The sequence below is a fragment of the Petaurus breviceps genome, unplaced genomic scaffold (genome assembly GCF_028583685.1).
Source record: "Petaurus breviceps papuanus isolate PSGF00001 unplaced genomic scaffold, PetGlider_PUasm1.0 313, whole genome shotgun sequence".
In the NCBI taxonomy this organism is placed as follows: Eukaryota; Metazoa; Chordata; class Mammalia; order Diprotodontia; family Petauridae; genus Petaurus; species Petaurus breviceps.
Window position 1 is genome coordinate 605,651 of NW_027186073.1, and position 14,897 is coordinate 620,547.

General features: G+C 36.4%; 1 protein-coding gene across 1 annotated transcript; it reads right to left on the reverse strand.

Annotated features, from left to right (window-relative positions):
- Window positions 1–6,214: 6,214 nt before the first annotated feature.
- On the reverse strand, window positions 6,215–7,153 carry LOC138167827 (olfactory receptor 6C2-like). Its single transcript, XM_069096790.1, has one exon. It carries the CDS (start codon window positions 7,151–7,153, stop codon window positions 6,215–6,217), a length of 939 nt encoding a protein of 312 aa, XP_068952891.1.
- Between the last annotated feature and the right edge of the window lie 7,744 nt (window positions 7,154–14,897).

Below are 14,897 nucleotides of genomic sequence, written 5' to 3' on the forward strand. Positions count from 1 at the left end.
GGATTTTGAAAATGTAGTAAGAGAAATGGAGGAACAATTGGGAAGAGAAATGAAAATGATGCAAGAAAATCATGAAAAGCAACTCAACAACCTGCTAAAGGAGACCTCAAAAATACTGAAGAAAATAACACCTTAAAGAATAGACTAACTCAAATGGCAAAAGATGCCCCAAAATCCAATGAGGCAAAGAATGCTTAAAAAAAATCAAATCGGCCAAATGGAAAAGGAATTTCAAAAACTCACTAAAGAGAATAATTCCTTCAAAATTAGACTGTAGCAATTAGAAGCCAATGGCTTTATGAGAAATCAAAATACTATAAAACAGATCCAAACAAATGAAAGGATAGAAGGCAATGTGAAATATTTAATTGGAGAAACCACTGACCTGGAAAATATATCCAGGAGAGATAATTTAAAAATTTTTGGACTACCCGAAAGCTGTGATAAAAAAAAAAGAGCCCAGAAATCATCCTTCAAGAAATTCTCAAAGAAAATTGCCCTGATATTCTAAAAACAGAAGGCAAAATAGAAATTGAAAGAATTCACCAATAGTCTCTTGAAAAAGATCCCAAAAAGAAAACTCCTAGGAATACTAGAGTCAAATTTCAGAGTTCCCGGGTCAAGGAGAAAATATTACAAGCTATAAGGAAGAAACAATTTGAGTATTGTGGAAACACAATCAGGATAACACAAGGTCTAGCAGCTTCTACACTAAGGGATTGAAGGGCTTGGAATATGATATTCCGGAGGTCAAAGGACCTAGGAGTAAAACCAAGAATCACTTACCCAGCAAAACTGAGTATAATACTTCAGGAGAAAATATTTTCCTTCAATGAAATAGAGGACTTTCAAGCATTCTTCATGAAAAAAAAAAACAGAGCTGGGGCGGCCAGGTAGCACAGCGAATAAGAGCACCGGCTCCAGTGTCGGGATGACCTGGGGATCAAATCCGGGCTCAGATACTTAGCACTACACCCAGAAATAACTGACCGTGTAACCTTGAACAAGTTGCTTAACCCCTATTGCTTAAAAAAAAGAAAAAACTGGAGAATTTGGCTTTCAAATACAAGAAGAATGAGAGTATGAGAAGGTAAACAGGAAAAAGAAATCATAAGGAACTTATTAAATTTGAACTATTTACATTCCTACATGGAAAAACTATAATTGTAACTCATGAGACTTTTCTAAGTATGAGGATAGTTTAAGGAAATATATATGTAGATATATATCTATATATATATATATATATTTAGGAGCGTGTATGTGTGTATAAATACATATGTAGGTACGTTATAAGTGTGTACATGTATACATAGATAGAGGGCACAGGATCAGTTGAATAGGAAGGGATGATATCTAAAAAATAAAATGAAGAGATGAGAGGAATATAATGAGAGAAGGAGAAAGGGAGAGATAGAATAGGGTAAATTATCTCATATAAAAGAGGCAAGAGAAAACTGTTACAATGGATGGGAAGAATAGGAAGGTGAAAGGGAATGGGTGAGACATACTCTCATTGATATTGGCTTAAGGAGGGAATAATGTACACACTTAATTGAGTATCTTACCCTACAGGAAAGTGGGAGGGGGAGGTATTAGAGGGGGGAATAATAGAAGGGAGGGCAGATTGGGGAAGAGGGTAGTTAGAAGCAAATGTTTTTGAAAAGGGTTAGGGTCAAAGGAGAAAACAGAATAAGTGGGGGGTGGAATAGGATGGAGGGAAATATAGTTAGTCTTTCACAATATATCTACTATGGAAATGTTTTGTGTAACTACACATATACAACCTACATTGAATTGCTTATCTTCCCAGTGGGGGTGGGTGAGGAGGGAAGAAGAGAAAGAATCTGGAAATCAAAGTTTTAAAAACAAATGTTTAAAAAAATTGATTTTGACTTGCAATTGGGTACTGGGTACTAGAAATTTCAAGGCAGTGTGGGGGAGGATATAAGGGAGAATATATTGGGAGAAGGGATATTCAGTAGGCTCATTTTGGGGGTGGGGGTAGGGGAAAGATGGGGAGAAAATGTGTAACTCAAAATCTTGTGGAAATGAATGTTGAAAACTAAAAATCAACAAATAGGGGGGCAGCTAGGTGGTGCAGTGAATATAGTACTGGCCCTGGAGTCAGGAGGACCTGAGTTCAAATCCGGCCTCAGACACTTAACACACAAACACACAAACACACACACACACACACAAAACTAGTTGTGTGACCTTGGGCAAGTCACTTAACCCCAATTGCCCTCCAAAAATAAAAGCAAAGAAAATATTTAAATCTGAATAAAAAAAAACAAATATTTCCATAACATAGTAGAAGAAATTTGAAAAATCTGTAAGAATATGTCATTCCCCAATTGATAAGTCATTGAAAGATATGAACAGGCAGTTTTCTAGTGAAGAAATCAAACCAATTTATAGTCATATGAAAATATGCTCTAAATCATTATTGATTAGAAAAATGTTAATGAAAACAACCTTGAGATATCATTTTACACCTCTCAGATTGACTAAAATGATCAAAGGGTGCAAGTTTTACAAAACAAATTCTTTTATTAAGGGGATTTGTTCTGTGAAGTTTGTGTTTGATGGAAAATGTGACAGTTTTTTTAAAACCTATCATTATTCTCTCAATTACTTTTTCTTACATTGCTTAAGCTAGAATTTCTAAAACTAAATCAAATAATAGTAATTATAATGGAAACTCCTCCTTTACATCTGTTCTTATGGAAAGTTTAACATTTCTCCAGCCTTCTCAGAAAAAAGAAAACAAGCCTGAATTATATCTATTCAATTCCCTAAAGGAGATTAGGTTCAAGCTGAGTTCCTGGTTGTGATTAAGTGATAATGAAGTACTCTAAGCTATCTATCTAAAACTTGACTCCCTTCACATCAAATGCCCAATTTGTAATAAACGTATGTTAACATAGCAAATAGAAAACAAACCATTTATCCAAAATTATAGTAAAAAGAAATCAGGAAAGGTAAATAGATGAGGATAAATCAGAAAATGCAAAATGAATGAGCTCTCCTATGGAGAGTGAGATATTTCAGTTCAACCAAAAGACTTTCTATATTAAAAAATGTTTCATTTATTCCTATAGATTTTCCTTTTTATGCAGAAATGAGTTCTGTATTTTGAGGAAAGCATTTTTTTGCATCTATTGCAGAAAATTGTTTATTTTTATTGTTTTTGTTATCAATATGGTATGTTATATTTATAGTTGTCATAGTATTGAACCAACTCTTCTTTCCCTTTCTAAATAAAACCTGCTCATGACATATAATTTTCAAAATATTTTCCAAGGTATGGTCAAGTTATGTTTGTTCTTTACCCTGCTTTTTGTGTTCTTGCTCCTGGCTTGCACAACCTTCCATTTCTATTCACAAAGGACTGTAAGGCTTTAATATTCTCATTCAGTGCTCTGCTCTCCTTGATTTAGGGTAGTAGGGATCCTTCTGCTCACACTGAGTGAGGCTTCCATGATTAAGGCATCTTGAAGACTCTGTTCTGATGGTACCTTGATCAGGTAAGGTCTTTTTTCTCTCTTGAAACTTCTTTGATCAGAAGGCTGCATAATCCTCCTTATTTCCAAGCTTGCCTTGACTATGGTGCTGGGTGGATTTCTCCTCATAGCTGGGATTTCCTTAGCTAGTATGTTGCACCTATTGTCCCCTTTGGGGCTTCCCTAGTCACAACATTGGGAGCCATGGGTCTTCCTTCATAAGGATGCTGTGTGGTCTTTCATCCTCTCCTGGAACTTAATAGTTTAGGGGGCCTGTTGCTTCCATCACTACACCCGTGCTTTCCACTATTAAGGCATTGGGTGGTTTCTCTACTCCCTGGGGCTTCCAATGTGGTGTTGCTTCAGGTTTGTTTACTTCTACTTCTGCTCCTTCTCTGACAGGACTTTGCTTCCATTGTGTATAGTTTCTGTCTGGATTTTTGTGCAGTCCTGGATAGGGTGAATAATCTTACTGAGGTTTACCTTTGGATTCCTAAATCATTGTTTAATCTGGGGCTTCTTTGTCACTGTTTTAGAGAAAATGGGAGAATTGGACTCCTGTGTCATGTACCAGGTGGCCATCTAGATGGAAGCTCTCTCAATGATCTTTTCAATGCTAAAACTGTTGGCCTTGTATCACTCCTCCTTCTTCCTAACATTGCTTCAGTATTTGATATTGTTGACCCTCTCCTCCTTGAAATACTCATTTCCTTGATGTTTTCTCTCTCCTCTTCACCTCTTAATTATATGAAGTGTGTTTCTCAATCTCCTTTCCAACTTTATCAACCAGTTTTATGTGAGGAATGTTTTATGTCTCCTTTTATTAATATGATATCTTTTAAAATATTTTATTTGAACTAATTATGTTTTATGATTGAATAATAAAGCTATATATATACACACACACACATATTTATGTCTACACATTCACATGTATGCTAGGGAATTATTGCTTTGGGTGCATGCAAACCTAGAGGTACCTCAAACCTCATGTACCCTGGTGTTGGGACTCATTTTGCGAGATAGAGTGGAACCTCCAGGTTCTACATGGTGGGTATACTCATTTCAAAATAGAATATAGATTATGAACCACACCCCCATTCAAGGGGTTTTTCTTTAATAGGCAAGTCAAAGACACATTTGAAAACAAAGGCATTCAATGAGATAGAATAAAGAGAAAAGTAGAAATAAAACATTTCCCCTTTAAAATGGTGTAACCTGTTCAGGGAACCCACTTTATAGGCTTTTATTGGTGCCTGCAAGTGCTACATGTGAGTCATGCCAGGAATCTAGTCAACTTTCCCCCCAAGTAATTGTCTTAGAGGGAAGAAAAGCAAAGGAGTACTTAAAGGCTTGCAGATACTTGGTAATAGATCCAAAGGTCGGATTAGAGGAAACAACTAATGAGAATACAGGTCATTAATAACATTTTACAATTGCTGAGCTCGAGGAAAGAGGAAATTGTAACAGTAAAAAGGTTTTGTTCACCTTTGTATGCTTTCTGATTTAAAAAAGCATTTTTTTTGGGGGGGGAAGTTACTAATAAAGTTCTCCTGTGACCTGTATCCAACTTTAATTTTGGGGCATATAACAAATAATTTATCTCTTACAGGTCTGTAAAATAGGATAAATCAAAATATAAAGTATGAGTTGGTTTGGAATGCAAGCAGAAATAACTTATTTTTGAAAGAAGGAGAAAACTCCATAGGATGCAACTGAGGATAAAACAGATGGTTGGTTAATGTTGGAAGATAATAATTTCTGATTTCTTATTTCAGGGCACCCTCCAGATTTTCAGTCTTGAAGATGTGTTTTATTTTGAGGTTTTGACTTTTACCTTCCCAGATTTTAAGCCAATAACCCTACATAACAATTTACACAGGGGAAATTTCAGTATTCAGGCAGGAGGTCTCAATATTTGAGCTTTTGTGTTTCATAACATCCATTATTAGGTGAAAATGATTTCTATCTCAGCTTCCCAAGTTCAAGTATTATCTGACTGACATCATCATGCTCTAGGAAGCTCATGATTGGGAAGACTTCATCATCCTGAAGGATGTCCTCAGTCTTGGTAGTCCACGTTATCTATCTTCTCTGCCTCTGATTGATTGGATGGTAAGGAGAGAGCTGAGCTCAAACATTCTTCAAATATTTCTCACCTGACTGCACTACTTTGGGACTTCTATGACTTCTCCATCACACCCTCAAGTGGGGTGCCTTTACTCTTCCTATCATATTTTCAGCTTTCTTTTGTGTGTTGTTTTGCTAGTTAGTTTTTAACTTCTTGTGGGGCAGTGAATGTCTTTCTTTTTGCATATCTGTATTTTTGTGCTTAGCACAGTGCCTTGTATTTCATAGGCACATAAATGAATATTGACTATTAAGTTGGGGATGGGAAAATTCTTGATAAAAAGTGTCTTGTGCATAATTGTTTCTAAATAAATGTTCATTAGATTTTATAGAAATGAAGGGGTGAGTGAAGTGGTTGAAAGCAAGTGAAATTTGTAAGAAAGAGGGGGGAGTGGGGATGGAAAATACTTAATCAGTGAGGATTTCTATCTAGGAGAGTAAAGGAGCTATGAAATTTGGGTCTTAGGTAAGATGGCATTAGTAAGAGAATAAAATTGGGTCACCAGGACCCAGAGCAAAGAGTTCAAAGCTGTTCATGTTTTCTTTGACTAATTTTGCACCTGAATGTCTATTGCTTCTCATAGCTTTGAAATCAATACAATCCTCTTCAATGTGTCCCTAAAAGCTTGTATCACTTGTTTATTCCTCAGAGTGTAAATGAAGGGGTTCATTACTGGTGCTACTGATGTTGCAAGCACTGCCACCACCTTATTCAAAGCCACCCCTTCTTTTGCAGAAGGTTTGATATAGATGAAGATGCAGGTTCCGTAAGTCATGGAAACAACAATCATATGGGAGGAACAAGTGGAAAAGGCTTTTTTCCTTTGCTGGGCAGCGGGGAATCTCAGAATAGTCCTGACAATATAGGCATAAGACAGAACCACTAACACTAACGTGATGATGAGTGTCAACACAGCACATGCTAAAATCATTCTTTCTAGGAACTGTGTATCTGAGCATGTGATCTCCAGCAGCGGTGAGGCATCACAGACAAAATGATCAATAATATTGGAGTCACAGAATTCTAGTTCAAGAGCCACACCAAGTGGTGGAAGGATGATCATTAGCCCAGAGAACCAACAACCCAAGAGCAACTGGTTGCAGACTCTGTTGTTTATGATGGTAGCATAGTGCAGAGGTTTGCAGATGGCTACATAGCGGTCATAAGACATGGCAGCCAAGAGGAAAAATTCTGAGGCCCCAAAGAGGATTCCAAAAAATAATTGAGTGAAACATGCATTATAGGTCACAGTATAGTCCCCAGTTGACATGTTGTACAGGAATCTGGGAATACAGACAGTTGTGAATGACAATTCTAAGAAGGAATAGTTTCTAAGAAAAAAATACATAGGTGTTTTCAGGTGTGGATCCACCAAAGTGAGAGTGATGATGGTCAAGTTCCCAGTTACACTTAGCATATATGTAAACAACAGAAAACTAAAAAGCAGGATTTGAAGCTGTGGGTTATCTGTTAGTCCCCTTAGAATGAACAAAGTTATAAGGGAATGGTTTCTCATCCCTGGTTTCTAACTTTTGGTGGACCTCTGTAGAAAAACATATGGATTAGATCTGAAGAAAAAAGATGACAAAATGAGCTAACAATGGAATTTTGTTTGAAGAGCCAATTAATTACCCTTTCTTCAACTTGATAGAAAATTCTTCCAGTGATGAGATCAAATAACTTCACAGCTGTTGTCCAAGGTCTTAACTAAATCTGGAATAGAGGAAATCATCAAGGATAGTTTCAATTACATGATACTAAAAAAATCTTTTTTCCTGACAAAAATCAGTGTAATTAGGATGAGAAGGAATGTGGTCAAATGGGGAAAATTTTTTGTATCAAAGATCTTTGATAAGTGTGTAATATACTGAAGGAAGTAGCAGAAATATATAACACCAAGAATCATTTCCTAATAGACAGTTGGCTACAGGATAAGGTCAACACAAGAGTTGTGAACTTTCAAGAATCATAGGAAAGATTGCCCCAAATATCTAAGAAGAGAAATGCAGATGAAAATAACCTTGTTATTTTACTTCATACCTGGAAAATTTGTAAAGATGGGGATAGTCAATGATAGAGGAGTTGCTGGGACAATGAATTGTTCCAAATATTCTGGGAAGCAATCTGGAATGGTGTTTTTTTTAAAGTGACTAAAATATCCACAACTCAGAGATCCCATTGCTCCTCATATACTCAAAGGAGGTCATAGAATGGCCCTATATACATCAAAATATTTATACAAGTAATTTTTTATAACAAAGAAATTGGAGAATGGATTGACCAATTGTAGTACAAGAATATAGTGCAATATAAATGGGATGATGAATATGAAGAATTCAGAGAATTATGGCAAGACTCCAAATGACATAGGTAGAAACAGTAAAAGATAACAATGATTATACTAATTTAGATGGAAAGAACACTCTCCCCACCCAAACCAAATGCTACATAAATATAACGAAAAATCTTCAAAGAAGAGTTGAGAAAATACGCTTCCTTCCCTTTGCCCTGGTGTGGGACATTGGTGTTCTACCACTGTTTGATTCAGTTGATATTTTAATAAATTTTTCTGAACTGCTCTCCTTTTCCTTTAATTTTCTTTAAAAAAATTTTTCAGTATATGATGGCATTGTAGAAAAAGTATATTTTTGTAAATTTGAAAATTAGAGCAATACAAAAAAGTTATCAAGAAAAATAAAAAATAAACCAAATCCCACAAATGTACTATTGACCTTTGAAATTGAGCTAATATCAGGTTATAGACATATCATTTACTTAAAACTTTTGTTATAAGGGTTTTTAATGCCAAACTCTACTTATCTTTTTCAAAGTTCTTTTTCTTCACCTGTATTATGCCCAGATTCATCTGGGAATTTCTGGGAATTCATCTGCATTCTTCAGACACCAAACCTTTCCATTCTTAACAGCTGCATACCATCTTTTAACTGGAAACATCTGTATGTAAACAAACCACAGATACTCTCAGTTGCCCTGTGTTTCTTCTCTGAGAATTTTCCATCCACTGAATAGACTACAGCTTTAAGAATCACTGTCTCAGGTTTTAAATGTGACCAAGGTTTGTGATCCATCATTATTCACAAATGCTGAGATTTTTCTCTGGGGATCATTGTGGGTCTCCCCAAATAATCCTGAATTTTCTTTCTAAGAAGACTGACCTCTAGGAACTTCAGTAATCAATCTTCTTGCATTCAAAACCCTATAAGCAAAGCTAAGGTGATTTAGATTAGCTCTGGTCAAGTGCCTATGTCACATAAAGCAGATCCATTGTGAAAAGGCTCCTTCACAAACAATGTGCTCTGACCAATTTCACTAAATCCATGATTAGATGAAAGATGAATTATCCCCCATCACCAATTGTTTCAAAGAATGATCACATAGAGACAACCTATCTCAAAACTGTAGCCTCCAAGAGGCTTGTCTCTGGAGCTGCCTACTCCCTCTTTCTGTAAGCCCCATCTCCAGGAGTTTAGTGCCCTGACACTGCCCCCTGTGGACCCTATTCTGTTTTTCCCCTCACTGGCTAATGAATGCCACACAGTCTAAGTTACCTTTACCTCCTTCCTCCCTTCCTTTTTTCTCTCTGAGCTCTGTTTCACACTAGATATTGGCTATAAAGGATCTTTTTGCCAATTCATTCTTTTGTGTAATTAACAAATTACTTCATGTTTTAATCCTCTCAGGGATGCTGTGTCTTTAGTGAGGAAGCTTATTTATTCAGAGGAAATATCTCTAATTTTCAAATTTAGGAAGTGTACAAATGAGAATGAGGAGATAGATTTTGGTGGTAGGCTCTTATGCACCCTTCAAATTGCAAATTTGTAATGCAAATTGCAAAATTGTAATCCATGCAGGTATGATGCTGGTCATAAGAAAGTACTGCCACCATAGTACATGCCAATGGTCATGTGATAGAGAATAAAAGTAGCTTCTCAGAAATTACTATTAATTTTCTTTCTGGAACATATATTTTAATAGATCAATTTCATTCTTTAGAGACAGGTCTGATTTCTGTGTTCCTGTTTATGGAAAAACCAAATGTATTCTATCCCTACAGCTTAGAAACAGAGGGAAAAGTAGTGATGTGACAAACTTTATCTTACTTACTTTCCTGTTCATACATCTGGTCTCAGCAAGCAGTCATAGCCCAAAAGTTCCTGGAAAGATTCAAAGTGGAGAGGCAAGGAAGTAGTGGAAAATCATATATACTTCTGGTCACAAACCCATGACCACACCGTAATGGGCGGAATGGATGTTTCCTAGATTCCCATATTCTGGAATACACCAATCTTCTCTCTCTCTTTACCAGTTCTAAAATGCTGCTGCATCAGAGATCTTGTTATGCTTCAAATACAGGGAATGTTTTGATGTTTTGTATGTTTCTGAAAGGAAGACAGAACCATTGGAAAACGAATGACCTTTGAGGTCATGCCTTTCCTTGAATCCCCTGATCTGACCTGTCAGAGCAGGGAGGCAGGTTTCCCTCCAAACTGTGCACTAATAGTGGAGGATATTTGTTTCATCTTCCAATGTGCTGCAGGTGCATGGGGACCAACTGAGTTTACAAACAAAGGAGCCTTAAGGGCTCAAGTTCATAAGTCACTAATGAATCTCTGTTGTAATCAACTTTGGCAAAAGATTAAAACAGTCAGCTGTGGGGCCAGTACTCACAGGGAATGGGAGAAATTAGCAATAGCATCCAACACAGGCTTGGTATACAGCAGGGAGTCAGGTAATGGAGGAAGATTGTGACACCTCATTGCTCTACCCCACATTGTCTAAGATGGTGGTCTCCAAAATTATTTGATTCTCCCCACACATATATGTATTATATTTATAATGCAAGGTATTACTTTATTAATGCAATGTTAGTCAGTTAGTCACCTAGAATTTATTAAATACTCAGTGAATACCAGATACCAGTGTTGGGGTAACAAAAGAAAGACAAAAATACCATCTCTGCCTTAAAGGAGGTTTCATTTTAGTGGAGGAGATAATATGTGAATAATCATACTTGTAGAGTTTTGTTGTTTTGTTTTTTCAGTCATATCATAACCCCCCCTCCCCAAATTTTCTTGACCAAGATACTGGAGTGGTTTGCCATCTCCATCTCCAGTTCATTTGACAGATGAGGAAACTGAGGCAGACAGGGTTGAGTGACTTGTCCTGGGTCATAAACTAGTAACTATCTGAGGCCAGATTTGGATTTTGGAAGATGGGTTTTCCTGGATCCAGGCCCAGCACTCTATCCATTGCTCCACTGAGTTTCCCCATAAACAAGATGTTTATAGAATAAATTGGAGATAATATCTTGGAGAATATAATTAGCATTAAGTGGGAGAGGGAAAGGCTTCTTGTCCAAGGTGGGATTTTAGTTGGAACTTCAGTAATCCAATAAATAGAAATTTGGAGGGAGAAAATTAGATATCATAGACCTACATTTGGGAGATGGAGTGTCTTGTGTCAGAAGGCCATTGTCACTTAATCATAGAGTGTATGTATATATGTATATGCATATGTATATGTATGTGTATGTGCATGTGTATATATGTATGTATGTTCATATGCCTATATGTATATATGTTTATACAGATATATCAATATATATATATGTATACATTTATATCCATATTTCTATACACACATATACTTAATAACTGTCTTTTTAAAAGACAGAGCAGGGTGGCCAGGTGGCACAGTGAGTAAGAGCGCTGGCCCCAGAGTCGGGAGACCCGAGATCTGTTCTGGCCTCAGATACTCAGCACCCACACAAAAATAACTGGCCGTGTAAACTTGAGCAAGTCACTTAACCCAAATTGCTAAAAAAAAAAAAAAGACAGAGGATTTGGTATTTGATCCTGAAGCCATTGTATTTAACTCTTTAAACAAGATGTAGTTTTTCTGGAAATCTTGGTGTTCATGGAACACACAAATAAGCAGATAATGATAGACTGAGCAATTTGCTCACGTCTATGTAAAGGAGGAGGAATAGCCCCAGATTCTGTCAGATACCTTATGAAGACAATTCACTGCAACCCCTTATTGCCCACGGGTAAGTTAATTAAGCTCCTTTGTGAACAGGTAACATCTGAAGGCTGTTTGCTTTAGTAGACTCTAAAGAAGAGAACCAACCTGCCAATTGTGGAAAGGCGGTATAGATCAATACCTCAGAAGCAGACACTTCAAGAGAAGATGAAGTTACGTACTAAAATGAGCAACAATTCAAGTTGGGGACAAGGGGCAGAATTAAACTTAGAAGCAATGTATTTTCTGGCCAGAACTTCAGCTATATTGATCCTGAGACATATTGTAGAGATCGTTGGAAAACAACTAGCTAGCCTGAGTCTATTACAAGGTCATGTTTAGAGATGTCTGATAAGAGTTCTGATGAAGACTCTTTAACAAGTAGTTTAAGTGAGATTGATCAAAATCCCAGAGAGTTAGAAATATTTGACTAGTGACCAGAGCAACTTAAGATGTCACTGGGGAATCTGTAGTCAAATAATAGCTAATGTTTATTCATATAATATGTGCCTTGCATGTAATTCCATGTGATCACTGAAGTATATGTTAATAAATACATTTTTAGTGTTTTGAAAATTATTTTATTTACCATATTTATTTATTCTTGAATTACTATCATTCAAACACTATAGATTCACTTACTTTTACCTGTGCTTTGATACTTGCTGTTAGCTATTATTTATTAGTTTACATATCTTATTAGCTATTATTTTTATTAGCTATTATTAGCATTGATAGGTTTATTTTAGAGAAGCACTTTTCATTCTTTGTACATATAGCTCCAAGATCTAGCACAGTGCTTTGCAGAAAATAGGAGTTTCTTATTATTTTTTTAAGTTCAATTAAATTTTTAAAAACTACCTTTTGTTCTATTGTTTGGTTAAGATTTCATTGACTTTAACAATGAAAAAGGTGCAAATATTCAATGTAGTTACTTTTTTAAAATCCACTTTTTATTTTTTTTACTTTAGCAAATGCTTTATTAACTTCTAATTTACATCATTCATTTCTGAAAGATATTGAGTTACAAATTTTCTCCCCGTTTTCCCCCTACCTTCTACCCCCAAATAGCTATCCTACTGGGTATCCCCTCCTCCAACGTGCTCTCTTGCCTATCTTGTCCTATACCCCCTCCAACTTTCCAGTAGGGTATGGTGGATTTCTATGCCCCAGTGCCTGTATATATTATTTCCCAGTTACATGTAAAATAATATTAATAATAGTATCTATCTATTTTTTTTAAACATTGGATTTTAAAACTTTGAATTCCAGATTCATTCCCTTCCTCCCTGTAGCAGCAAGCACCCCAAGCATGTCCTCAGGGTTTGCTGCCCATACAGGTTCTTGGATCTGCTTTGATAAAGGAAAGCAACTCAAAATGGGTTAACAAGCTTTACTTTAATCAGTCAAACCATATATCATTTACCTTGTTCAGGGGAAAAAGGTCAGCACCCTGAACTTCAAAGTATACAGGCAGAATTATCAAGACAGAAACAGATCAAGTAGACAGATTTTCAAACTGTCCAACCATTACATCCATACCCAGTCAACATCTGGGTTTCCACATCTGGGTTTTTCAAAGCTGGGGGGGGGGGGCCCTGGACAACGGCTTCCCAGAATACAGATCAAATCACAGAACACTTCTCAAAGTGAGCCCTCAAAACAAAGCCTCACGTCAGGGCTTGTATAGCCTTCTCCTGGCTCAGAGAATGTAACAATCTTTTGGACCCACTGGCCAATCAAAAAGTATCTACTGAAAAACAAGCCTCCCACCCCAGGCTTCAGGTGCACTTTAGCCTAGGGGCAGGGAAGATCTTCCAAATTTGCATTCCCATTACACTCCCTTGTCACCCACCCTTACTGGGAAGATAAGCAATTCAATATAGGTTGTACATGTATAGCTATGCAAAACATTTCCATAGTGGATATATTGTAAAAGACTGGGTATGTTTCCCTCAATCCTATCCCACCTCCCACTTGTTCTGTTCTCTACCTTGGTCCAGTCCCTTTTCAAAAGTGGGTGCTTCCAACTTCCCTTCCCCCAGCCTGCCCTCCCTTCCATCATCTCCACTCTCATCCCCTTCCCCCCTACTCTCCTGTAGGGTGAGATACCCTATTTAGTTTGTATGTCATTCCCTCCCTAAACCAAATTCAATGAGGAAAAGGTTGACCCATTCCCTTTTGCCTTCCTGTTCTTTCCCTCCATTGAAACTGTTTTCCCTTGCCTATATGAGATAGTTTACCCCATTCTGTCTCTCCCCATCTCCTCTCATTCTATTCCTCTCTCACCTCTTAATTTCACCTTTTAAGTATCATTGCTTCCTATTAAATTGTTCCTGTGCCCTCTATGTATACATGTATAAATATATACACAATTCATATATGTATTCATACCCCATATACCCTCCTATATAGACATATATGTATACACACACACACACACACACACACACACACACATATATATATATATATATATATATATATATATACATTTCTATTCCCTTCAACTATTCTCATACTGAGAAAAGTTTCCTAAGTTACAATTATCATTTTCCATGTAGGAATGTAAATAGTTCAACTTTGATAAGTTCCTCTGTCATTTTGTGGGTTCTGTAGCTCCAAAGTTTGTCTAGAGTCATGTTTTAAATGAATTGGAGGAGGTGGAAGCAGGAGTTGCACAGAAGTCCTGTTTCTACTGTGGCATCTTGACTCCACTCCCCTGTGGTTTCTTTTTTAAGAAAATGTTTATTTCATGCTTAATTTAAGAAATAAAACTACCATTTCCATAATGTAGTAGAAGAAATTTGACAAATCTATAAGAATGCAAGTAATTCCATACTTGATCAATGGTCAAAGGATATGAACAGGTAGTTTTCCAGTCAAGAAATCAAAACAGTTTATAGTCATATAAAAAATACTCTAAATCATTATTGATTAGAGAGATCAATTAAAACAGGCTTGATATATCATTTTACACTTATCAGATTGTGTAAAATTATACAACGAAAAAGTACAAATGTTGAATGGAATGTGAAAAAATAGGGATAGTAATTCTCTATTGGTAGGACTGTGAACTGATCCAATATGTTGGAAAACAATCTAGAATTATATTCAAAGACTTATTAAAATGCCTTTACTCTTTGACCCAGCATTATCACTAGTAGGTCTGTTTTTGATTCTGATTGTGGAAAATGATAAAGTACCTATGCGTTCCA